The 22,908-nt window shown below is 47.6% G+C and overlaps 1 protein-coding gene across 2 annotated transcripts; it reads left to right on the forward strand.

Moving 5' to 3' along the window:
- Positions 1–1,467: 1,467 nt before the first annotated feature.
- Positions 1,468–21,064, forward strand: LOC8041124. 2 transcript variants are annotated; one of them, XM_040212863.3, is made up of 16 exons: positions 1,468–1,561; positions 2,189–2,287; positions 2,356–2,412; positions 2,475–2,570; positions 4,033–4,260; positions 6,282–6,442; positions 6,510–6,639; positions 7,497–7,634; positions 11,413–11,690; positions 12,769–13,015; positions 13,348–13,441; positions 14,072–14,333; positions 16,693–16,890; positions 18,499–18,646; positions 19,616–19,745; positions 20,813–21,064. In XM_040212863.3, the coding sequence occupies exons 6-16, from the start codon at positions 6,339–6,341 to the stop codon at positions 20,965–20,967; spliced, it is 1,884 nt and encodes a 627-aa protein (XP_040068797.1). In that variant the 5' UTR covers positions 1,468–1,561; positions 2,189–2,287; positions 2,356–2,412; positions 2,475–2,570; positions 4,033–4,260; positions 6,282–6,338; the 3' UTR covers positions 20,968–21,064. The 2 variants fall into 2 exon arrangements, with proteins under 2 accessions (XP_040068797.1, XP_040068798.1); XM_040212864.1 differs by lacking the exons at positions 1,468–1,561; positions 2,189–2,287; positions 2,356–2,412 and having other exon boundaries at positions 2,479–2,570; positions 6,359–6,442.
- Positions 21,065–22,908: the final 1,844 nt, after the last annotated feature.

The following is a 22,908-nucleotide window of genomic DNA, read 5'->3' on the forward strand; positions in this document are numbered from 1 at the left end:
GATCATATTTTATTTTAGGGTAGAGCTATACGCACGAGCTCCTGCACGTTGGTCGGAAATGGCGCACATTGCGAAACTCGTATAAAATCAGTGGTTACCACGAGTTTCCGAAGCGGCAGTGTAGCTTAGTGGAAAGGTCTCTGCTTTATACGCAGCGAACTCCGGTTCAATCCACAGAGTGGGCTTACTTTTTTTTTTTTTTTGTCAAACATTTTGTTTTGTTGAGCATTTGGCGATATTTATGACATTTCTTTACAATTAACACTGAAAAAAAAACTAGTGTTGTCGGCGAAACTTTCTCTGAACTAAATGGTATAGGCTGCCTGCTTTGCCCAGGAGGCGCTGCGAAAAAACCGGCTGGCAGCGCCCCCTACTATTTCTTTGGCGGTGCTGGGTAGTACAAACTTGCAAACTTGTGCATCTGAATTTGTCCCGCGTGAAAACGTTAGCCTGCAGTAATTCCTTCCTAGCAATTGTCCTGCGGCTTGGAATCGAGCCAATTTCTAACGTGGAAAACTTCTTTCGTTCCTCAACACTTCTCAAAGAGAATGAACTCGGCAGCGTAAGTTACGTCTACGCTATACAAAAAGCCACAAATTTGGTGTCGGCGTGCTGTCACTCGCAAGAACAGCGAGCTTATGCTGTCGAGCTTGAGGTGAGCATTACGAGATACGTGAACGCACGTTGTGAGCAAAAACTCCTGAACTGCAGTCCGTCCATACAGCCAACACTATCAGCTGATGACCAGCCTCAAAAATGCGCAAAAGCAGATGCAAGCAATCGAGCGTCGACCGGCCGTCTGTTGGCCGAGCACATCATTCTTACTACTACTAATAATGATAATATTAATAACAATAATAATAGTAATAATCTTTATTTGAAGAGAAGTTTTACCCCAAGTGGTTGCTCGGCTAAAACAGAAAGGCGAAACCCCGTACGCTTGTGCGTCTGCTATCCAACCACCCAGGGCAGGAGGAAAACATGACTAGGCTGTATCTCGAGCTCTTGCAGCTTTTCTTGCACATCTGCGATGTAAGCTTTACGTTGGTGCACGTGCATGCCCTATGTAGTTCAGTCGGATCGCTCCATTGGTTGGACTGTATAGCGTGTTCCTCTTCGTAAAATTTCCATGACACGTTTCAATGCATATGCCATGGCCGCTTGATCGAGTGGCCGTGCCTTAGCAGAACAACCCGGAGGGCGAAAAAAACAATTGTCTTGCTTACTCAGCTTAGTTCTCTGGGCGTCCAGTATCGTTCCCTCTGCTCGACTTTGCACAATTTCGATGGGAATCTGTAGAAGTTCACTCCAGGGTTCTTCCCGTTCTTGACAGTTGATGACGCAGCAGTACTGTCGACGGCGACACTTCACGCATCAAGGCCGCGCTGCTGGCTCCCGGTTTTGACGTGCTTGGAAGAAGGAAAAATGACTAGCTTGCGGCAAGCTTGGCTCCCTGGGGTAACGTTATGCAGTGACGACTACGGGTGGACATATTTTGAGTCGTGACCACACAAACGCACAAATAACAGCAGCGTCCAGAGGTAAACAGCCACCCAAACAGGTTTTTTATCGTGCGGGGCCACGGAACTTGTACCACTGGGACACTCTATTGCCCGTCACCGGAGGGCGCCACGATGCGTTCAAAGCTTCAGCGCAGGACGCCTATGGGGCTGCCTTTCCGGAGGTGCAATGGGGGGCAGTGTGCCTTGGGTTACCGGCTGGACGCCGCGAAGCGACGTCTACGGGGGGGGGGAAGTGGGTTAATAGCTTTGTAATGAGCAGCCGCAGACTGTCACCGCAAAGCAGCGTGAACGCAAGCATGGGGGTGGCTTAACACGCCCCCTAGTGATGCATGCGCCATTCGAAAAGGGTGGCCCAAATGGCAAGAGCTCTCCGCGTTGTGCTTATAGCCATTTCCGGTCAAGGTACACGAGCTCATGCATATAGCTTTACTCTTTTATTTATCTGGGCTAAAACAAATTGCTTTTATTTTTTCGATTATATGCTAATCCTAAAGCATTAGCTTACCACCTGCTCAACTTTATCATTCTCTTATGTACAAAAATTACAAATTTCAAGTACGAGAAATATTGAGATTACAAGAGCAGGCTTTTTAAAACCAAATAGACGCGGTCTGCAGTTTCCACGAAAGATGACTGAACCGAGGTTTCGTTCGCTTTGTCTTCAGGACACGTCGACGCTGTGGCTCTTTCGAGACAAGTTCACACCGGGCAACACATACACAATTCCCCATGCCACTCCAGCCTTGTTGAGCTTCGACGAGCAGGTAATTTCCCACCACACTCGACAGCTCCAAGAATAAAGGTAACTGTTTCGTTTTTTTGCTATTTTCAGGTTCGGTTGGCAGTGCTGCATAGCCCGGTTTCCATTGCTTCCAGCAATTTGTCAGAGGCAAGCAGATACTTTCACCTTGCTGTGGCGATCGTTTCTAGATAGGAGCCGTTAACATGCAGGACGGAGATAGCGTCGTTCCGCTTCTTGGACAAGGCGGTCTATCTAGCCGCACGTTGCATCCCCGTATCCCGGACGGCGATCTCGCCTGCCACGAGGTGAGACCTGTGGGCTCCGTTGTTAGCTAAAGTTTAGGACGAAAAGTGCTTAGAGCTTGCAAGACCAATGGAAGCCTCCTCCTTTCCCCCCAAAACAAGCTGTATTTCGAGGAGACTTCTTTGTTGTCTGCTCTGCCCAGAGGGGCATTTGTAAAGACCACCTCCACGAGGCTCAACTCCTGTTTCCTCTGCAGTTGCCCCCTCAAACCTTGGACCCTTAGGAAAACAAACGAGAGAATGATTATTTCTTTGCCACAGTAGCACGAATAGATGAGGAACCGTTTTTGCACATTCGACACGACGGGCCCTCCGGAATGAGCTGCGAATGTGCTGCCACATAAGACCCACACATGCATAGTTTGTACCGGAGGGCCCATTGTAACCGTACCGGATGTGCGAAAATGGTTCCCTAAAACTCTCTATTGAGTGCAGGGCTTGTCGGAGGTAGAGGAGGATCGGGCTGTAGGCCTTGTGACTGGAAAAAGTAAACGCCGCAGCCGCTAGCCACTTCGGGTTCGTGCACGTCGTGCGAAGGTTGCGACAATGTCCTAACGAGCCGCTAACAGTGTGGCAAGCTGTTGAATTGTTAAGACGCCCCGGCTAACAAACTTAAAGGGTAACTGCAAAGAAAAATGTTCTCTTTAAACAGCCTAATTGGGAAAAGGATGTCGCAAAAGAAATCTTCCGTGAAGAAACAAAATTTTTTTAGCAGTATTTACGCCACAGGACGTCATTTAGTTGGAGTCATAACCTCTCCACATTTGAAACTCCCGCTCTTTCGATGCGCGCGGAGTGGCTGTAATAGTCACTCAGTGACGTATAACAGCCACTTTGTGGCGTATAATACCAACTTTGTGGCGCGCGATTTAAAACGGACAAAATAGCCGCAAACGAAAATCAGTCTCGCACAATAAATTTTGCTGTAAAATATTTTTCCTTCGTGGAAAGATTGTTTTGTGACATACTTGTCCCAATAAAGCTGTTTAAAAATACACTTTTTTTTTTTTTTTTTGCAGTTACCCTTTAAGGCTGGTTCACACGCTTGCAACCGCTTATGACCGGGCGCCTTAAAATCTCTCGCGACGAAAGCAAAGCCACTGGCGCCATCTATCCGGTATATAGCTGTGAAACACTTGGCATTTTAATATATTTTCTGGGTTTTTTTGTGCATCATTCTTTCTCTTTTGGCTGAAAAGTCTTTTGACAACGTTATAAATAACCATTTCACGCAGTTAGTATGTACATTTAATCTTGCAAAACCTTCACTCTAGTGAAATGCAGTTCTAAGGTCGTCTCATAGGCGGCCCTAGAACTGCATGCCAGTGTGCTTTCTCGCCGTAAAAGTCACAAGAACTTGGTCGTAAGGAAACGCGAGTTTGCGAATTCCATCCTTTAGTGTGCTGTAATAATCTAGAAATAAGATATTGTTTAAAGCTTTTTATTTATTCTGATTTTTCTACAGGGCACCATTACCGAAGTGATCATCCCGGAGCTGGCAATCTACCGACTGGACGATGGCCGGGTGCTAGTGGCATCACTGCTCGCCTGCAAGGCGGACTTCCCGCTCCTGGCTCCCGGAACGCGCGTTCAAATCTCTCGCTGCCACTCGGTGCACGCAGAAGACGGGAGCGTCCATCTTGTTCTCTGCTGCGGCTCCCGTGTCGAGGTCTCTACCGAGGACTCCGTTCAGGTCTCCCTTACTTCCTTCCTGCCTTGTGGGCGTAGCGACGTGTGTACGGCAGAAAAGTTCTTTAATCCGTGCTAGCTGAGAAACTCTACTAAAATATCAAGATGGGTTAGTTGGTTAAGCGTAATAAACGGTGCGAAGGACAGGCAAGGAACATAAGTAGCGCTTATGCTGTCTACTTGTCCTTGTCAGTAACCTTCGTGCTATTTACGTTTATTAGTTCGGTAAGGGACCTGACTGATACAGTAAAAGCAAGTATTTTTTGTATGCACCTGTTTCTGCTACTTCGCTACATTGTCTTTCTTTTGTGACTAAGGATCCAGCCTGAAAAACGCGTGTCCTTATTTTGACGTAGCGAACAACTTCGAGCAAGCTTGGTTGTGTCACCAAAATTCAGAACGGAAATGACAAAAATCTAGCCATTTGCATTGAGGTTAGGTGCTTATCAATTTTGAAGGCAAGTGAAAAATGCTCATTTTTAAAACTGGAGTGATCCTTCAAACAATTCAATTTGGTGAAATGTGAAATCTATGTTTCGCACACCGAATGGTGTCTGCACGTGGAAAAGAAAACATTTGGGGGGGGGGGGGGGGGGGACTGCGAAAGAATGTAGACTGGTGCACTCTGCTAAGCTCTGTAAATACACGCAAATCTTCCAATACAGCCTATGGTAGCCCACGAAAGACCCTACGCTCCGTTTTGCCTTACGTCCAACCGCTGTAGACGCTATGTGCCATCCCAGCCAATCCAGCTCTGCGAACGCATCACGTGACACGATTCCCACGCATCACTGCGCCCCCTCTCCAAGGCTGCATAACGCTCGCGTGACCTTGGATTAACTCCGGTGGCTCTTAGCACCCACTGCGGTCGGTTGTAAGGTGAAGCAGAGTATAGCCTTCAGCACGCGCTCGTCGCTTTCCACAGGGCTTTGGTTGCACGTGCAACAAAACATTATCGAAGGCAGTAAGCTCTCGCTCGTAACCCGTCGCCTACTAAGTATACAAAACCCTGATCTATAAAAGTTTAGAATAGCTTGTCTAAATGGGTCGTTTTACACGCAAGTCACGTTTGACTACTTCGATTTTTGTTTGCACTGGTCCGCACTTCCGCAATAATGCCCAGCGGCAATATATACTGTAAAATGCCGAGCATTCACCTGGTCCAGAATAAGTTCCCACCCCTCGATTTTGTAACATTGTGAAAATACTCAAAGGACATATCTTTGCATGAAGAGCACCAATCTCCCAGTTTTGCGTGATTATCTCTAAGTTTTGAGTGGGCGCTTGCTCAGAATTTTACGCTACGTGTCTTTGGGGATGAGCAAGACGGCATATTGCCGTCAGTTAAAGGGGTCATGAAACAATTTTTCTAGTTTCGCTAAATACTACTTAGAATCACATTTTAACGTCAATACCAGAGTAAATTTGCCTTAGTTTTTCTTTCTATGCAATGATAGTCGCCAAAATAATTAAAGAGATATGAGCATCATTCATCCCCTCAACTCGGAGCTAGAACAATCATCCACGTGGTGCCTGTCCTATGCAACCAACGTTAATCCTACCCACTCACTAAGGTTGACAAAGTAGAAAACGCATGCTGAGCTCCAGGCGTTGTTAGAGTTTGTCTATTCTCATCACTGTTCCCATCACACGAGCCACTACCCGAGTGTTCGCCAAAGCATTGGTTGTTACGAGTCGGAGTCGAGTGCTCACGCAGTTCTCGTGTCCAATGCATGAGCTGCGCTCGACTGTCGTCAGACGGGTGGTTCCGATCCCACAATTATGTCATCAAGCTTTGCGAAGGCAACACTGAAAGAAATAGTCCCCTTTAATCTTTTGCAATATCACCGCGACAAAGAAGCTCCTCAATCAGTGGCAGTCTGTGCATGTTTATACTCGGGTCAGACTAGGACCAGTCCGCCTCTGCAAAGTGTTGAACATTCCAACCCGATATCGTTTCATGACCCCCGTAATCCTCGAAAGCCTTGGGTGCATCGCAATGTTTACGACTTCCCTCGTTCGCAGGCTTTCTACCGTCCCCACACACTTCGTTGGGTCGGGAGCCTGCACGGCACTTACCCCATGGTCATACAACTTCTCAGGACACTTCAAAAGCTCCAGAGGCAGTTTGTGCCGGGGTACCTGTCCCACGCCGACCTAGTTAGCTACGATACAGACGCAGAAGGGTAATACCGACGTCCGGTACAAGAGTTAGTTCCAACGTACTTGACTACATTCTTTTTCTTTTTCCAGGAAGCGATCTCACAGCCTGCTCTTCACGTTGCTCGGGATGTGTGGCCCACGCCACAATTCTCGGCCGGCCAGGCACGCTGTCCTCGAGTTCTTTCGCCAGCCCCACGACTGCGAAGCGATCCTGACTGACGTAAATATTGCCCCGACTATTCACCATTTTAGAAATGCGTAACCGGAGCCACCTGGCAGGGAGCGAGCTTCGAGGATTCTGAGGACGTAACAGTGTGCGGATTAGGAAGGAGAGGGAAGAAGCGTCTTAGAACAAGCTTGGGGGTGGGAAGATAAACCACAATAGGAACAAAGAGATTTTGGAAGAGACAATTTAGGTCACTGCAGCCCAACAGAGCCGTCGGGATCTTGCTCCCTCGGTTGGGGGACAGCCCGCACCCGCTCGAGCACAAGCTCGCATATTCTCATGCTAGAACATCCCGAACCAATGATTTTATGGAATGGTCCACCACGCAGGAGTAGAGAAGCAATAAATTGAGCAACGTATACCACGGATTCCAAACTGCTAGATCGTCGTAATACAAGCAGGGAGTGCCAATGTTTGTATCTACCGACTTGGAAGTTTTCTCACTGGTGCATTTGAGCATGCAAAGGAGCGCGAGACCAAATACGCCTTTTGAGGCTTACGTGTCGGCATTTCGCACGCTTTCGATACGAATGCAAATGACGTAACGTTTGTCTCAGTGGCAATCCCGCGCATTTCGAGCACGTCTCGGACTTGTCCCTCGACCGACGAGCATTGCTCCTGGGCCGTCACCCTTTGGCCTCTAAACAAACCCGAGACTGGGAACGCACAAAAGGAGACGACTGCGCAAACATACGCCTCTGCCGCACATAGCCCCGTCACAATTTTTTTTTTTTCCCCTTGGACGTGAACGGTCAGCGGCTTGCCTGTTTAGGAGGCATTATTTTTGGTTGCCCTCGTTTCAATGCTCAGAACGTTCCTCACCATCTGGAACTCGTCGTTTCGTCGTGCAGGGAGACGGCGATTTCCTGGGACTGCCCGTCGTCGATCTGGAATCCCTGCCCGAAATGGCGCGACAGAGGGCGCACTGGGTCGCTGCGGCCCCTACGTGGCACACGGCCGTGGTGCCGCTTAGAGAGCTCGGCGTCCAGGCAAGTCCCAGAGACATTTTTCCGCAGGGTGACCCGGAATGCGCCTCATTTAAAATCAAATCACTTCTATTTCGCCTTGAACTGCGTATTTGTAACGAGGACGTTGGAAAAAAAAACAGCGGGTTTGCAGCTTGACAGGTCATAACGCCCCCGTCATGGCTAGAGCGGGGGAAATATAAAGTGAATATGCCTACCGTAATATTCCGGGAGATGACCTACCCTCAAAAGATAAGCCACCCCCTATTTTTGTCACGATTTGATATTTTTTCTGAAACACCGAAATATAGCCCCCTTCTAGTGATTGCAGGGCCCTGGCCAATGGTGGCCTCGGCTAAAACTCTGCTACTTATTCACTCCGAGATAAACGAACAATGCCGACTGAGAAGGACAATTATTTTTGGTTCATCGATCACAAGTTAGGTGCAAGGGTAACGAAATCTGAAACTAGCAGTTTTCCAACTTTTTTTCTTTTAAGGCACGCCGAAAGTTATCCCAGCCCTTATTTTCATCTGATTTGCTGTAAATTTTAGCTGGGCTATCTCTCGGGGATATTACAGTATACATATGCACCTACCTATGGGTAAAAACAAATAAATGAACAATTTTTTTGTTGTCGTTTAGAACAGATAATTCGTGTTTAAAAATAAAATATACATATATAGACGCATATCTCTACATGTCGGGATAATTAAACACACACATTCATTAATCATACAAAAAACTAAGAGCGTTTAAGAGAACAGGCAGCTTGTGTCCGAGTCTTTCGAAACCAAAGTTTCTCCTGGAATGGGGGAATGCGCGGTTCTGAGTGGTGCGTTCATCATCCTCTACGGGCTGTACGTCGTAAGCGGTCTCAAAGTGGCAACGAGCGACGTCACAGGAGCCGGCGCGTTGTGTTGTCGGATGTCGCAATCCTGGTGGTTGGTTGTGGACGTTACGGAAAAAAGTGAGAGAAAATGCGAGTGATCACCGCCGTCGCCGGTGCTTCCGCGGACTGTCAAGTTGGAGAGCGAACTCCAGCAGAACAGGCGTCTGTGACATCTTCCCCTGCTACCGTGTGGCTGCCAGGATCGCACCATGCAACAGCAGGACACTTTCGTGACATCATCGGGCGGAAATCGAGGGAACTCATCCGATGGCGTGGTAAATCACGCCTGTGGGAGACGCGCTTTGGGCACCATTGTAGCGACAGCAGCGATGTACGTCAAAGAACTTCTCAGCGGCGATCGTAGCGAAAGGGATTAGGCTCGTTGCTTGTCGGGCAACGAACGAGCTTTGCAAAGACTTGCATCCAGCGTGGACAACACATTCCTTCAGGGAAAATTTGTTCCCTGCATTGTCCTCAAGTGTCCCAATCTTTTTCTATTTATAAACGTGCACCGTGAAAAATCGCGGGAGTGCCCGTTTCGTTCAAGGGCCCTCTAGTAACGTTTCCAGAACTTGAGAATTCTGGAAACCGGGCTAAGCACTCAATTTCACCGGACAAGCGCCCATGTCCAGATTAAGCAATGTCCCGAGTCATTGCCCAAGTCACTTTTTGGGACGAATATCGATTTAAAAAAACACATCGAGTGATTGCCTACCCCTATAAATACCCCAACGCAGACTCTGCGATCCGCTAACATCCATCTTATCCAAATGATGTTGTCGCGTGGACCTTACGGTTGAATGACGTCTATGGCAAAGTAAAACAAGGGAGGGAAAGACGCTCCTCTCTGTCTACGCATTTCCTTCCGGATTTTCGTGAAACCGAAGTCGGAGTACATTCGTGCGAAAGAAAAGCGATGGAGAGAACAAAAAAAAAAAAAAACTTTGTTTCGCTTTCACAAGTTATTTGTTCGGACAAATAAAAAGAAGTCTGAAAAATAACGCAAGCAGTAACCCATTCAGGGATAGCGAGGGTAGTGAACGACCCATATCTTGGAATGTAACCGCGGAGTGTAAGGTCAAAGTCCGTCTCCACCGAAATAAGGCCACCGCACACCCGCTCCTTCTCCCGGAATGTCGCAGCCGCGGTTGGTAAGGTTGTGCAGTGTTTAAAACCGAGCCAGCGGCTAAATAAAGATTTGCTGGAATGCCGCGCAGACGTTCGTAAAGTGTCCCAATTCAAGCTCCGTGTTCGTAATGCCGTCCACACCACGCAGCAACGCTGCCTCAAAGTGTGTTGATAGCATGCGGCGTACGGACGCACGCATGTATGCACCAAACTAGAAAGTTGTGCAAGAGCCTGCTCCTTGTGACTGACAACGTGCCCAACTTGCCCCAATGCCAAGTATTTGCCAACGCAATCGCTGGCTTTCGCGCTTTCCCCCCAACATCGCTCTTCATCGCTTCTTTCGCTTGCTCGCTCGTTCGTTGCGCCTGGTTGGTTTATCTGTTTTCTTCTCTAACGAAAGGAACATAGCGACGGTAGAAATCTGTTTTTACGGAACAAATGTTTGTGCTGTATGCCAATCAGTGGTGTTCATTGCGTGTATGCAAGCAACAGACTGCAATAGTGAAACATTTTTTTCATGAGCATTTCTCGCATAAAACAATGAAACTAATTCGAGTTTTGAATTTAATGTACCTCTTGTGCAGCAACGCTAAATATGTAAAACAAAATGGGAGTTTTTATAGCTTTTTCCACACTTTTTACGCCACGGAGACATGACCCAGCCCATTTTGTTATGAATTTCAGGCAACAGGGGAGTGGGCGATGACTCCGAATATTACGTAACCCAGTTTTCACTAAAAGTGTGGAGGGCTCTTTCCCGGTATTTTACGGTAGGTATAAGTAATTAGCTGAATTAATACAACCGTCACAGTGTAAAGGTCGAATTACTTCTCAGTTTTTGGGTTGAATGCTTGATGCAACTAAGCTGCGGTAATGTGTGAAAGTAATGTAACATATGCCCAATCTTAATTTGCTTCTTTTACTTACTCGAAACATATTCTAAAAAAAAGGAAGAAAAAACGGCTATTTTATAAAGTTATTGAGTGACAACTTGTTAGGAGTCAAGTAACCGCACAGCAGCCTTGCTGTCTGCCACTACCGGAAGTTTCACGAAATGGGCTGTCAAGACAACAGGCAGTCGATCAACACCTCAGACCACTCATTAATTTTACACCAGTTGCGGGTGTGCAACCGTTGCACCATATTGTTGCTGGACTTTTGCACAACCTGTAGTTGCTGCACTCCTTTGTTGGCCACATGACAGATTGTGACGTGCCAGGTCACTATGTGACAGATCGTGACATGACGGGCCATGACCATACCCGCCATGTCTCCCAACCGGGAGACTCCCAAATTTTGGCCATTTCATAGAGTTGTACGATTTACAGAAAAATCTACCAAAAACGTAAATTAACTTCCTACCCCCCTCCAAGCACTTAAATAAGGAGTTTTTGCCGTTACAGCAGACAGCAGCAATAATAGAGAGGCCCAGCTGTAGCTCGCTGCTACTCCATTACCCCCTCCCAGCTTATAAATTATCCCAGATTTGGTTTCTCCGAACTTGGCAGCTACGCATGACTCGACAGGTTGCAACACAACAGGTCGTCACTTGGCAGGTTGACAGAACGGGTTACGACTTGACAGGTCGTGACACAGCGGTTCGCGACTTAACAGATCATTACCACCCAACAGGTAGCGACAACACGGGTCATAACTCGACCATTTGTAGCAGACAGCGACACAACAGGTGTGATAGCATAGGTCACAGCAGGTCATGAGACAATTGCTCGCCATCCAACAGAGAGCGTCTGTCAGCCTCGTAGAGACTCAACTTCCTCCCAGGTTGTGGGCTGCCTGGGACTGTCCTCCGAAGGAACGTTGCACCTGTGCGACGCCACGGGCACGCTCCGACTGCACACGCTGGTGCCGGCCGCGAGGCTACCCCTGGGCCATGTGGTCCTGCTTGGACGCGGATCCCGGCTGATCTTCGAAGAGGTGGCACCCTTACGAGACGTCGACGAGCGATTCGGCCACGTCTACCTGGAGTCCAACGTGATCACCCCCGTGTTTCCCTGCCAGGGCTGTCCGCACATGCCCTCCGAGGCTATTCCCGAGACCGGGTAAAAATGGGCGGCGGGCGACGTCTTTTGTTCATCCGATGCCATTGTGGACGGCTCTCCAAGTAGAGTGCAGTAGTGGCAGAGTAAAGAAACCTCTTTCGGTTGGATCGGTTATGGTGAAGTGGCCATTGCTGGTGTAAGAACAAAACCAAAAGCTTTAAAGGGATGGTGAACCGAAATTCGGATTTCAGAAAAGACAATGCGGGAGATGTAGGCGGGACGATACAATCTCTACACCACTCGCAAGGCGATATCTTGAATGGACGGCCGTATTTTTGGAAAAAGAGGTCAAGATTGAACCAGGCCGACGAGGCACGTGACGTGAAGATACCTAGTTTCCCCCTCTCTTCGCTTCGGTCCCTCAAGGCCGCGAGGCGCAGAAGACGCGAGACCGTTTCCTCTCCTTCTCAGAGAAACATGACGTGAACATCTCTGTCAAATGCGCCTCCTTTTCTTGAAAACTATGGTCATCCGTTCGAGATATTGCTGTATGAGGGATGTTTTTGTGTTTGTAGCATCCCGTTGCATGCTTTTGCTGCATGTTTTGTGGAATCCAGATTTTGGTTCAGCATCCTCTTAAGAGCCTACAATTCCCTAGAAAGTAACTTATTTTTTTTCGAGCAAAGCCCTAAATGTTGATGACAGAACACCACCCAGTTCATTTTTCCCGATTATTATAAATGTTTCCTAAAAAAAAAAAAAAAAAAAAATGATTGGAATATAGTGGATTGGAACAGAGGAATACAACTCCAGGCTCCAGAAGTCTTGGTGTCTGTTAAATTAAATCACATCAACTATGAGCATCCAAGTTCTCTTTGGATCGAGGTGTTCTCGGCGATCGTCAAAAATGAGGTTCTATGGATACCTGCATTTGAGTAAAGAGTGATTTGAACAGCATATAACTTCTAAAATATTTAGAGTTCTGCGAGCAGCCACTTCTCAGCCCTGTGTCGGCTCAGTCTACGTGCCGAATAAAGCCCGATTTGCAGCCGCAAATATCCTTTCTCGACAATCTGTCCTCTGTAGGTCGTGTAGACCTCCACCCTTGGGTCGTCTCATGTTGGCGTTTCCGATGCAGGCGGCAGCCGGTGCAGTTGGTGTCACGAGGCGTGCCACAGACCAAGCTTGGCAAGCACAGCTTCCAAGCGCAAGTACGGCTTTGTCCCAAGGGCCCCATTCAGAGGATCCTGTTTGGAGGGCTTCACTGGATGCCGCTGCTGCAACGTGGTGAAGTCTACGACATCGTCATGCGGGGCTCGGCGTCACTCTCGGACGTTCTCGACGACGTCCTGGTGTCTGTCAACTCGGATCCCGAAACAATTCAGGTATAAAGCATTTGCGCATTTAATCGGCGAGTTAGTAGCCGCCGTGCAGGACTTTAGTTGGTGGATTTATTGCGAGGGCAGTTCTGCCAAAGCGCAAAGAGTGGATTGCTTGTGCGAGGAGTTTGTCCTGTGTTTCTTACAATTCAACAGACTATATCAGGCTAAGAAGCCAGGAAGTCACATTCTTGTGCAGGGGAATTAGTCCGTTCCTTCATCTCAATAGGTGATGATCACGAGCTTGAACAGTGTCGAGTTACACCATTCACTTTTTAATCTGGGCACTAGAGTTGGTGCATGACGGGCGTTTTAACGACTTCCTCTCATCATTGCAGGCATTCTCGGAGAGCAAACTGCCGGTTCAGGACAGCCCGGCCATGCGTGCGATTGTGATCGAGAAATTCTACCAGGAGGCGCGGCAGAAACAGTGTGAGATGGGCCGCGGCATTGTGCTGCGCAATGTAGTGTATCGAATCGAAAGCATTGCGTCGCAAAGAACATTCTGTCGTCTTCACCTATCTTGCACATACGTATGATCAGAGGACCCATTAGCTGCCGAGGGGATTGGTAGCCGAGTCTGTTAGTTGACCTCTCCGGGGATTTTTTTTTTTTGAGCCAAACTCGACACAATTTCAGAATGCCAAAGCTTTACTCTTCTTGCATGCTATTATCTCTAAATTCAATATAGCTATTGAGAAAATGGCAAATGAAGATGATGGCAAAATCAAATTAAAATATGTCATAGGTTGGAGGTATGCAGACGTCAGTTAACCTTTATCCCATAAAACGGTGCATCTTTTAACACGAAACATTCTTTGGCTGGGCGGTCGGCATTTCATGAAGCCCAGAAGTGAAGCCTGGATAAAAGCGTGGCCGTGATGCTCGACACTGATTGGTTGGCGGGTGAGAGAGGAGGAGTGAGGTGCTTGTAGCCGGTTGGTTAACGGGGAGGCCATTTGACCAGAGGAGCAGGCGAGGAGGAGCTCGACCACCCGTGCACACCGAGTTTGGCATGTGTGGAAAAAAAGCTCGCCAGTGACGCCGTGTCGGTATTTCCAGCGGGTGCCAACACCGACGGCGTGTGTGGCCTCAGCCCGTGCCTGGTGGTGCAGCTCGTCCCCAGTCTGGACTCGGTCACCATCTACCTGAACTGCATGACTGCAGCCGTGGAACTCGTCGGGATCGGCCCCGGTACCTTGGTGCAGCTCGAGGGAATGAGTGTGAACCTGTCGGGACGCTGCAACCGCTACATCTCGGCCAGCCCGGACTCGTCCATCACCGCTCTTTCTTGGGGCGAGGCAAAACATGTCTGCAAGACTAGGTGACGCTCTTTAGCATCTTGATTTTATTTCCTAAGGGGTTATTAAGAAAAGTCGAAGCAGATATTCAAATTTGTTTTTTTCAGACAAGCTATGAAAGGCATATCCGCACATCTCTGGTTAGAGGAAGGTTCAAAGTTCCATTGTCCTTGAGGTTTTTGCACTAAACGTGAGAACCATGGGTTCTGCGACAGATATATAAAAAGCGGTGCTTCATTTCTTGCCACAACCAAATCAACTGGTCCCTAGTTATTGCATTTGCAGCTTAAACAATTCAATGTTTCAGATGTTGAAGAGTAGCAGTCATAGGTGGGACAAACACCCTTTCTTTTGTGTATCGATGGATTCACACATTGCAAACTGCATCTCACAAAACCGCTTTGCCTGTGGCATCGCATTCTACAATAAAGCGCTGCTGTGTAGTATTGAATGAAACTTCTAGGCGGGCTGTTAAAACTTTTAACCTTCCAGTGGTTTCCGTCTTTGACAGTTCGTTTTGGATAAAAATTGAAATCCAGTCCTTCTTTTAGAATAACCTTATATCACTAACTGCATAAAAGGCACTCTAGTGTACCTAGGCTTTTTTGCAGTGGCTGTGAAGTCGGACCCAGATGCAAATGTTGTTTACAGTTCAAGATGCAAAAATGAGTGACAGATCATTTGCGGCTTTGCGGTGATCATTCCACTGTCGCAAGATGTCCTACAGCTGTTTAAATACGAGCCCTTAGGGCTGTGTGCCTCAGGCACACAGCCCTAAGGGCTCGTAATGTTAAAGTTCTACAAGTTTACTGCAATATATAACTTAATTTCTTTTACGGACCTTGTCACCCTACCAATTCCAGAAGCCAGACAGCGGGCACTGGAAATTTCGTTATCGAGTCACGAACGCTGTTTTACCACTTTTATTTGCTCGCATTTCATTTGGGTCTTTCAGTTTCAGAATGCCGCAGAACATGTAGTTTACGAGAGTAGGATATCCGTCACCTAACGCCATAAGTTTACTTTAGTTTGCATCCATTTTCTGCACTGCCTTGAGGCCAGTAGGCAACCTTTAGCAATTTCCCAACGTCGTTACGAAAAGCCGCTCCTCTGCTCTCGTGCATGTGCATTCAATTCAATGTGGTACATGCATTGAGGTAGACCCAGAGCCATATATAGAGAGAGTTTGGCATTTCATTGGGAAGTATAGACGGCGAATGAGGAGGCGCCATTGGCCGAAAGCAGGCTGGGCGTGTTTCAGGGCGCCTTCACAAATTCGAATGTGGCCAACAAGAAGCTGCGAATAATACCCTGGCGGTGGTCGTGAGAAACAAAATTATTAAGTGCATCGGAGTAACTCTCGGCACTGAAAATGAGGTGCACGTTAGTAATTTTCGATCAAGCTCATGCAAAATCATGGGGGAAGATATGCAAATGTATAGAAGATAGAAAAAGCATGCGCGATCGGCATAACGCATCGACTTAATCCGCACGCCAGGTGCCGAGGGCCGGGAATCTGCCGTCCAAGCAAAACAGAGTTTGAGCGGCACATTTATTTCTTGCATATTCTTGCATGATCATAATCGAAACATCACGTGCACTATATTTTAAAGGCACCAAAACTGTTTCTCGCTACCACTGCTAGAGGATTTTTTTCTGGCTCCTGGTTGGCCACGAAAACACGTCAAACCCTCCATCTGCGTCTGGTGCAAACCCTCGCTCTGCCCGCTCCTCCCATTGACCAAACTCTCCCTATACACGGCTCTGGATAGACCGCGCTCGTAAATTGTGTACGGCAGCATGCAACGAACGTAGAGGGTGTAGATACAGTGCCTGGAACGAATCTACGATTCGTGTGTTTACCGCATCCAAGAAACATGGTCCCTCAATTCCCACCCGATAACGTCGTAAAAAAGTCGCGCCGTCGCCAGCCATTCTTTTGGTGGTGTCTCGGCAGCGATGAACGCGACAGACGCTTGACAGTCTGCGGAATTTTCAGCAGCCAGGAGTTGGGACGCCGCGACGATGGCGATTCTCTCGTTTGTTCATACTTTTAGGACCAACCGCCGGCACCCGGGTAGCCATTCGTTGCCACTTCGGGACATCGTTTGACTCACGGGAGGAATGAAATGCCGGATGCACCAGTCCGAGACACGTTCCAGGCACAGTAGAGTAGGCAAGTTAAACAAGCCGACGCCGAGAGCAAGTCGTCTGCTTCTTAAGCAGGGGTTGCGGCGACGTCAGAACGACGCAAGTTCCGATTGGAAAGAGAGTGGGTAGAACAATAAGGTCTTGGCCTTCAGACATCATCACAAGCCCTGTGCAAGAAGCAAACTTGCGCTCCGCATTACAATGCCACTTTCGATCTGGACTCTCGACCAGGCTTGGGGGCAAGTGGCCCTTTCCCGGGGGACCCTGCAACGGCTTGGCCTACGGCGCTCCGAGCGCCTGGCACTGCTGCATCGTCGACAAGATCGAGGTCACGCTCAGTCCCGCGTGTGACCGTTGTGGCCGGCGCAAGACGTGCGCCCCGTCCTGTCGCCCCCTGGGGTCCGTGCCGCGCGCCACGGCCACGGCTCGGCAAGTAGCCCGGTTTGGCCAATCACGGTGCTCGCTGCGAATGTTGCCGATATGCTGAGGGCTGGTTCACTCGCTTGCAACGGCTTGCGGCTTTGTGCCTTTAAACGTCTAAAAATCTCACGAGGGAACGCAGTGGCGCCATCTATTGGGTAGCTGGGGAATACCTGGCATTTCAGTATTTTTTCTTTTTCCCCCAACATTCTTTCTTGGCTTGAAAAACTTTTGACATTATAAATAAAATTCTTTGGTTTTAACATTTTTTTTCTTTTTTTGTAAATTTTGGGGTATTTAATGGTGTTTATTTTTTCTCTTTGAATCTACGACTTTCGGCATCCGGTATTAGTGCCAGAGAGAAATTGGTGTTTATCGGGCTTTTGTTTGTAAAACTAATAAAAGATTATTTTTTTTTTAGGACATTTTAAATTTGGGGTTGTTTGGTTTTCATTGATTTAAAGAAAACCGCCTCGGGGGTTAATTTTCGGTACATTGTCACAGCTGGCTATCGCGACGGAGAATCCGTGAATGAATCGGCAATACGGTGCGCGGTTTTCTATCATCCTCGTCTTCTCAAATATTCGACCTGGAATGTTCGGGAAAAAGCTAGGACGAGACTGACTAGGGATCATTCTGGCCTCCTTATCTTTTCTGCTGGGGGTACAAGCAAATCTTTCAGATGAACGGAGAAGCTATCTTCTCGATCACACACGCACCATTATACCAAAAACACGGAACCCCAATTATAAACGACCATTTCTCGTATATAGTATATATTTGATCTCGCAGATGCCACGAACCTTCACTCTAATGAAATGCGGTTCCAGGGTCACCTCACAGATGGCGCCAGTCTAACTGCGTGATCCATGAGATATCGCAAAAGCCCGATGGTAAGAAAAAGCCAGTGTGGATGGGCCTTGACACGTAGGTTCAGAAACCAGGCTCTTGTGAACTCGGGAGCTCCTCAAGTCTGTCTCAAAAATTTTGTCGGGAAATGTGGTCCATTTTGTGGGGAACTGGAGTTGGAAGTCGGCGAGTGGTTTCTGAAGGAGGGCATGGAAAAGGCGTAGGGTTTGTGATGGCCGGCCGACCTCAGGGTGGCACGAATGTTGTTTAATGTTCTGCGTTATCAAACTGGAAACCCCACCTTTCGGTGTCAGTAACAGAAAATATTGACCGGGCTATACAATTCGACTTTCCCCGGACTATCTTTAAAAGTCCCGACATGTCTTCAAAAGACTGGTACTATATACATTTTCTCCGTATAAGCAGCTCTGCTAAATAACGCATCTATTTTTTATTTTCATTGCTTAACTGAGCTGCCAGCACACAAAATTCTCTGGTATTCAGGCAGGTCGTAGAAAAACGTATTGACCCCCGCGTCGGCAAAATCGGTTTTGTACTGCGGGTTGGCAATCGGCCAATGGTAACTGGTATTGTCACGATCCGCCGTTGCCACCAAAACAGATATATGTGGCACGACGACCATAGGAAAAAAACTGCTCGTAAACAATGCATTTCATAGCCTTCACCCGCACCGTGCCAAAAGTAACCGAACGGGACGAATCGGCCAAATGGCAGTAGGGCCGATCTCTAAATGTAGGCCAATCCCAGGTTTCGAGCCAACTCCTGGGGCCAGTGCGTGGCCGTGTGTCACGGGGACCAGGTCCGCAAGCTCCTGCGTCTTCCCGAGTCGCTATGGACGTCCTTGCTTCAAAAAGTCTTTCGGTCGGGGGAACCGTGCCAGTTTGGGTCCAAGAAGGCAAGTTGTCCGCCATAAATGCCAGATGTTTTGTTTTTGTAAGTCACTTCAGACGTCTACGACACGTTTCGAGCGCCCTGCATTTTAATACAAAATGATTTGTATTAAAAAAAAACAAAAAAACATTGAAGGTGGTGCGGTGAAAGTTTTCACAAAGGATCTCAAAAAAAGCTTTTGTTTTTACTTTATGTTGTGCCATCTGTGACGAGCAGTGTAAACCAGACGCTTTTTTTTTTTTTTTCGTTTTCCTCCTTATGCTTACAACCAAAAAGCAGGATTTTTTAATATTTGTTTTTCTAAATACCTATACATAAAAGAGACCTTTGCTAAATGTTTGCATAATTGCACGCGATCCATTAATTTATTCGTAGAAATTTTTTATGCCGGAGTAACACTTGGAAAGACCCTGTAAATACGTTGCACCACTTGTAATAGATTACAGAGCCGATCCACTATGCCCTTCTAGCCCAGCCTACCTGCATTCCCTTTTCGCGAAGGAGGGCAAAACGTATCGTGCCTGCGAATTGCTACATATTATAACAAGTATTATACACCACTAGGAAAGCCTACAATATGGAGAGTTGCTTGTATGCAATGTTGGGGTTTTAGAAGTTCTTCCGCAATGAGCTGAAAACATTGATCTCCAGTAACCTGGAGTCGCGGGTTTCCCCTTCTTTTTTAGGGTGTAAATCTGCAGCAAGTTGCGAAAACCAAGTCTTTTTGCCAATAGCGAATGGGCCTGTAGCCTCGATATTTCCCTCATACTGTTTCTACGTTAGCCTTGCAAAGAAAGCCCCAGGTCCCAACAACTGTCCTGCAATGGACCCTCATTGCTCGGACACTTCCAAAAGTTGGACCGTCCAAGTGAGCAACAGCGTGTTAGTTGGGGGACACTTCGTCGTGTTGTCGAGACGCGTGCAAGTTTACTGCTTCGCGATTGTAATACAAACTCCATCTTTGGGCCAACAGAATCCGGCGGGAACCCTCGCACACCGCCCTGTGCCTAAGCGTCTGTTAGAAGAGGCGCTGGACAAATGGTGCAAACGCCCCGCACTCGTGCGGTGCGTTGGCCTCGCCTGCACCGAGTACCGAACGAAGGGTAAGCTCCGCTATTTTCGTGCACATGCATTCTTTTTATGCCCGCTCCATTCACGACAGATTTGGCAATAGTTTGTACACTCCAAACAGCTTCGCTAAAAACCGAGTCAATCTCACTCCAAAACAAATTTTTCTTTTTTTATCCTTTCGGAACGATTATAGTGAGGAGCCACATTGATCCTGGCACAATACTAATCGTTTAGATCCGTTTCAAAAGAGCACGACACTGCCTTCGGGGAGATGCAATGCGGGTTACGCTAAACACATCTTTTTCTCCCAGCAATATGCCCACTCAAATTAAAAAGAAACAATCTTGGCCAGTCTCCAAAAATAAAATTCTTGGCCTTCGCTCAGAGCTGCTGGCTGGTGTCAATGCCTGTGTGGCAGTATGTAAAATTATAGCTGTAAGCAAGCAATTTCAACCGACCATATCATTTCTTGTAAGGACATATGCAAAGGAAAAAAATCTTTTTTTTTTTTAAACAGCCTAGATGGAAAAGGATGTCGTAGAACAAACTTGCAACGGAAAAAAAAACCAACAAGACTTTTAGAGCTATTTACGGCGAAAAACGTATTTGTAGCTGGCACGAGCAAGACCCCGTGAAAAAGTGCTTGCTCTCTTTCAGGTGCTTTTTACGGTCTTATTAATCTTTGTTTAAAGTGCAACAAAAAAACTAAGATTAATAAGTAACTTTTAGAGCCCACAGGAAGCTCCCAAAAGAGTGCAAGCACCACGTGATAGACCTGTGCGCCGGTCAGAAATCGTGGCCGGTGTATTTCCTTCCGGCGGTTCCGGCGCACTTCTGGCGGCGGCAGCGCACAGGTCTAGCGGCGACTTTTGCGGCCGCCAACTACAAGTTTGTTTCACACCGTAGATATGTCCTTTAAAATAACATACTGTTTGAACAAGGCCATTTCTAAAAAAAAATAAACTGCATAATTTTTTTTTAAATTTTATTCTTGATTGTAACAATTGACCAAAGAAAAATAAAAGGTGCGGTCGTAAGTAGCAAAGCTGTAAGAACGGTAGAAATCAATATGTTTTGTCCGACGCCATTTCCGGCTCAGGTTTCACGAAGAGGCAAAGCCAAACCGCGTCTGCGGAGTTGAAACCACAGCGCCACCTACAAGTGTCCGACATACAAGAGGCAAATCCCGGCTTAGTCAAGCTCCAGTTGTCTCGCTGTCAGAGCTACGGCTCGGACAAGAATCAATCCAGCTAGCCATTCCACAATCGTTCAACAGCACAAGACGAGCGAAATCGCCAGAATGAGCAACGAAATATGTGTAAAATAAAGCTATCTGTTTTTTCAGTTTTCACCCGCTTATACAAGTGCAGTTTTGCAAAGAGTCGGCTGTAGTTTTTACCATACTACCGTGCCTCGAACAAGTCTTTGAGAGGCATGTTTGGCGTCCTGTCCCGCCCGTGCAGCGAGTGGTCTCTCGAAGTGGCAACAAACTGCGTCACAGGAGCTGCTTGGCAGTCGGATGTCGCATTCTTGTAGGTTTGTTCTAAAAATGCTGGCGAAAAAAGGCGAGCAGACGCTGGGGTCGCTGTTGCTGCGGCATCCCATCTTACGTCTGCTTTGCTTTCGGGCAGTGCTTTGGGTCAATCAGTGTCAAAGCACTAGCAAGAACTAGTAAGGTTCAATCAGTGTCGAAGCACTAGCAGGCCCAATCACCTCACCCAGTAGGACAAACCAAGGGAACCAAAACTCCCCTTCTTTTTATTACGACCAACACCCTAACATTCTTCGGTGCACTTACGCTACGATCAAACACACCCTGTCTTCTTTTTTCCTGCCCGGAGTCCCCTCAAGCTTTGGAGAAACGAAGATTCTCAAAACTCTTGTCAAGAACAACAGCCTCTCGGGGTCATGTGGATGCTGAATGCGGTGGGTTAGTATGCCACCACATAGGATTTTCATGGCACTGACATTAGTCTTGTGATTGTCAGTCACTAGACGAAGGACACGGAATCGTGTCTTCTCGACTTCTTCTATTACAAACAGCAGGAGCTTGCTCAGCTGACTTCCATTGAGATCTTTCGTGAAAAAGTACGAGACAGGAATCCGGAAGGAAGTTGAGAGTCCATTGAGCACGAAACACAGCAATGAGTTGGCAAGTGACGGCTCGGTGTTTGGGTTATCGGCATAACCCACGTCCGTGTGCCCGACAAAGGAGTCTTGCTGCTTGTTGTACTGTAGCCTTTGTTTTATGCGCATCTCGTCGGCAATTGGTGAACAAACTCTCGACTGGGAAGCTGGCAGGTGCTCGAGCTCAGTCTTCAAATGTTCTTCGATCAAGCTGTTGAAGCCTGTCTCTCCACTCGTTGTCCCAAGATAGTTTTGCAGGGTGTCCCTGCTTGGTAGCTTCAGCAATCCTTCTGATCTTAAGTGCTCGTACATCCTCGTGGAAAGGTGTCTGAGCACAATGGGGTGACGAAGTGTATCTTCGGACCAACTAGGCTTTTGCCGTCTGAAGTTCGAAACCTGCTCCAGAAGAAATATTGCTGGTTGATATTTTTCGTTGGTCACCAAACGAGTCTCCTCTTTAAATTCAAATTTCCCGCCTCTTCAAGCACTACTTTCTGCACGCTCCGTGAGATGGCGCTACTGGTCGAGCCAAAGTCAGAGAGCCAAAGCATAGAGTAATATAGTAAACGCAGAGCCGTATATGTAGAGAGTTTGGCCATTCGTTGGGAAGTATAGGAGACAAATGAGGAGGCGCCATTGGCCGAAAGCGGGCTGGGCCGCTAGGGGATTCTTTTCGGCTTCTGGTTTGTCAAGAGAGCATGCCAAGCCCTCTTTGCGAGTCGTGACGCACGCCCTGGCTCTGCCCGCGCCTCCCATTGACCAAACTCTCTGTATACAGGGCTCTGAGTAAACGTAAAGAGAGGACACCACTGATTTCTATTATAGTAGGCTGGATCGCGGACCGCGGCCTCGGCGGCTGGGGCCGAGTGTCGCCACCGGCGGCCATTGATTGACACCAGCCAATGCATGGGACTCTATGGGAAGAACGAGAAAAGTGCCGTTTCCTCCATTTCTAAGCCGTTGTAGGCACTGAAACTTTTTGGATGCTTTTCGATAAGCCCGTCAAATCGCTTGCGTACAAACACTAAAACTGACAGCCCTCGCAGTTCTTATAAATAAATATTTTGT

This window comes from Ixodes scapularis, unplaced genomic scaffold (assembly GCF_016920785.2).
Source record: "Ixodes scapularis isolate PalLabHiFi unplaced genomic scaffold, ASM1692078v2 PGA_scaffold13__105_contigs__length_92229423, whole genome shotgun sequence".
Lineage (NCBI taxonomy): Eukaryota > Metazoa > Arthropoda > Arachnida > Ixodida > Ixodidae > Ixodes > Ixodes scapularis.

What these genes read in the sequence shown, in the direction of transcription:
- LOC8041124 (XM_040212863.3), top strand. Translation starts at nt 6,339, where the DNA reads ATGGTCATACAACTTCTCAGGACACTTCAAAAGCTCCAGAGGCAGTTT. An exon ending in GAGGCTATTCCCGAGACCGG is followed by an intron (nt 11,691 to 12,768) that starts GTAAAAATGGGC and finishes TTTCCGATGCAG; the next exon opens with GCGGCAGCCGGTGCAGTTGG. An exon ending in CGGATCCCGAAACAATTCAG is followed by an intron (nt 13,016 to 13,347) that starts GTATAAAGCATT and finishes TCATCATTGCAG; the next exon opens with GCATTCTCGGAGAGCAAACT.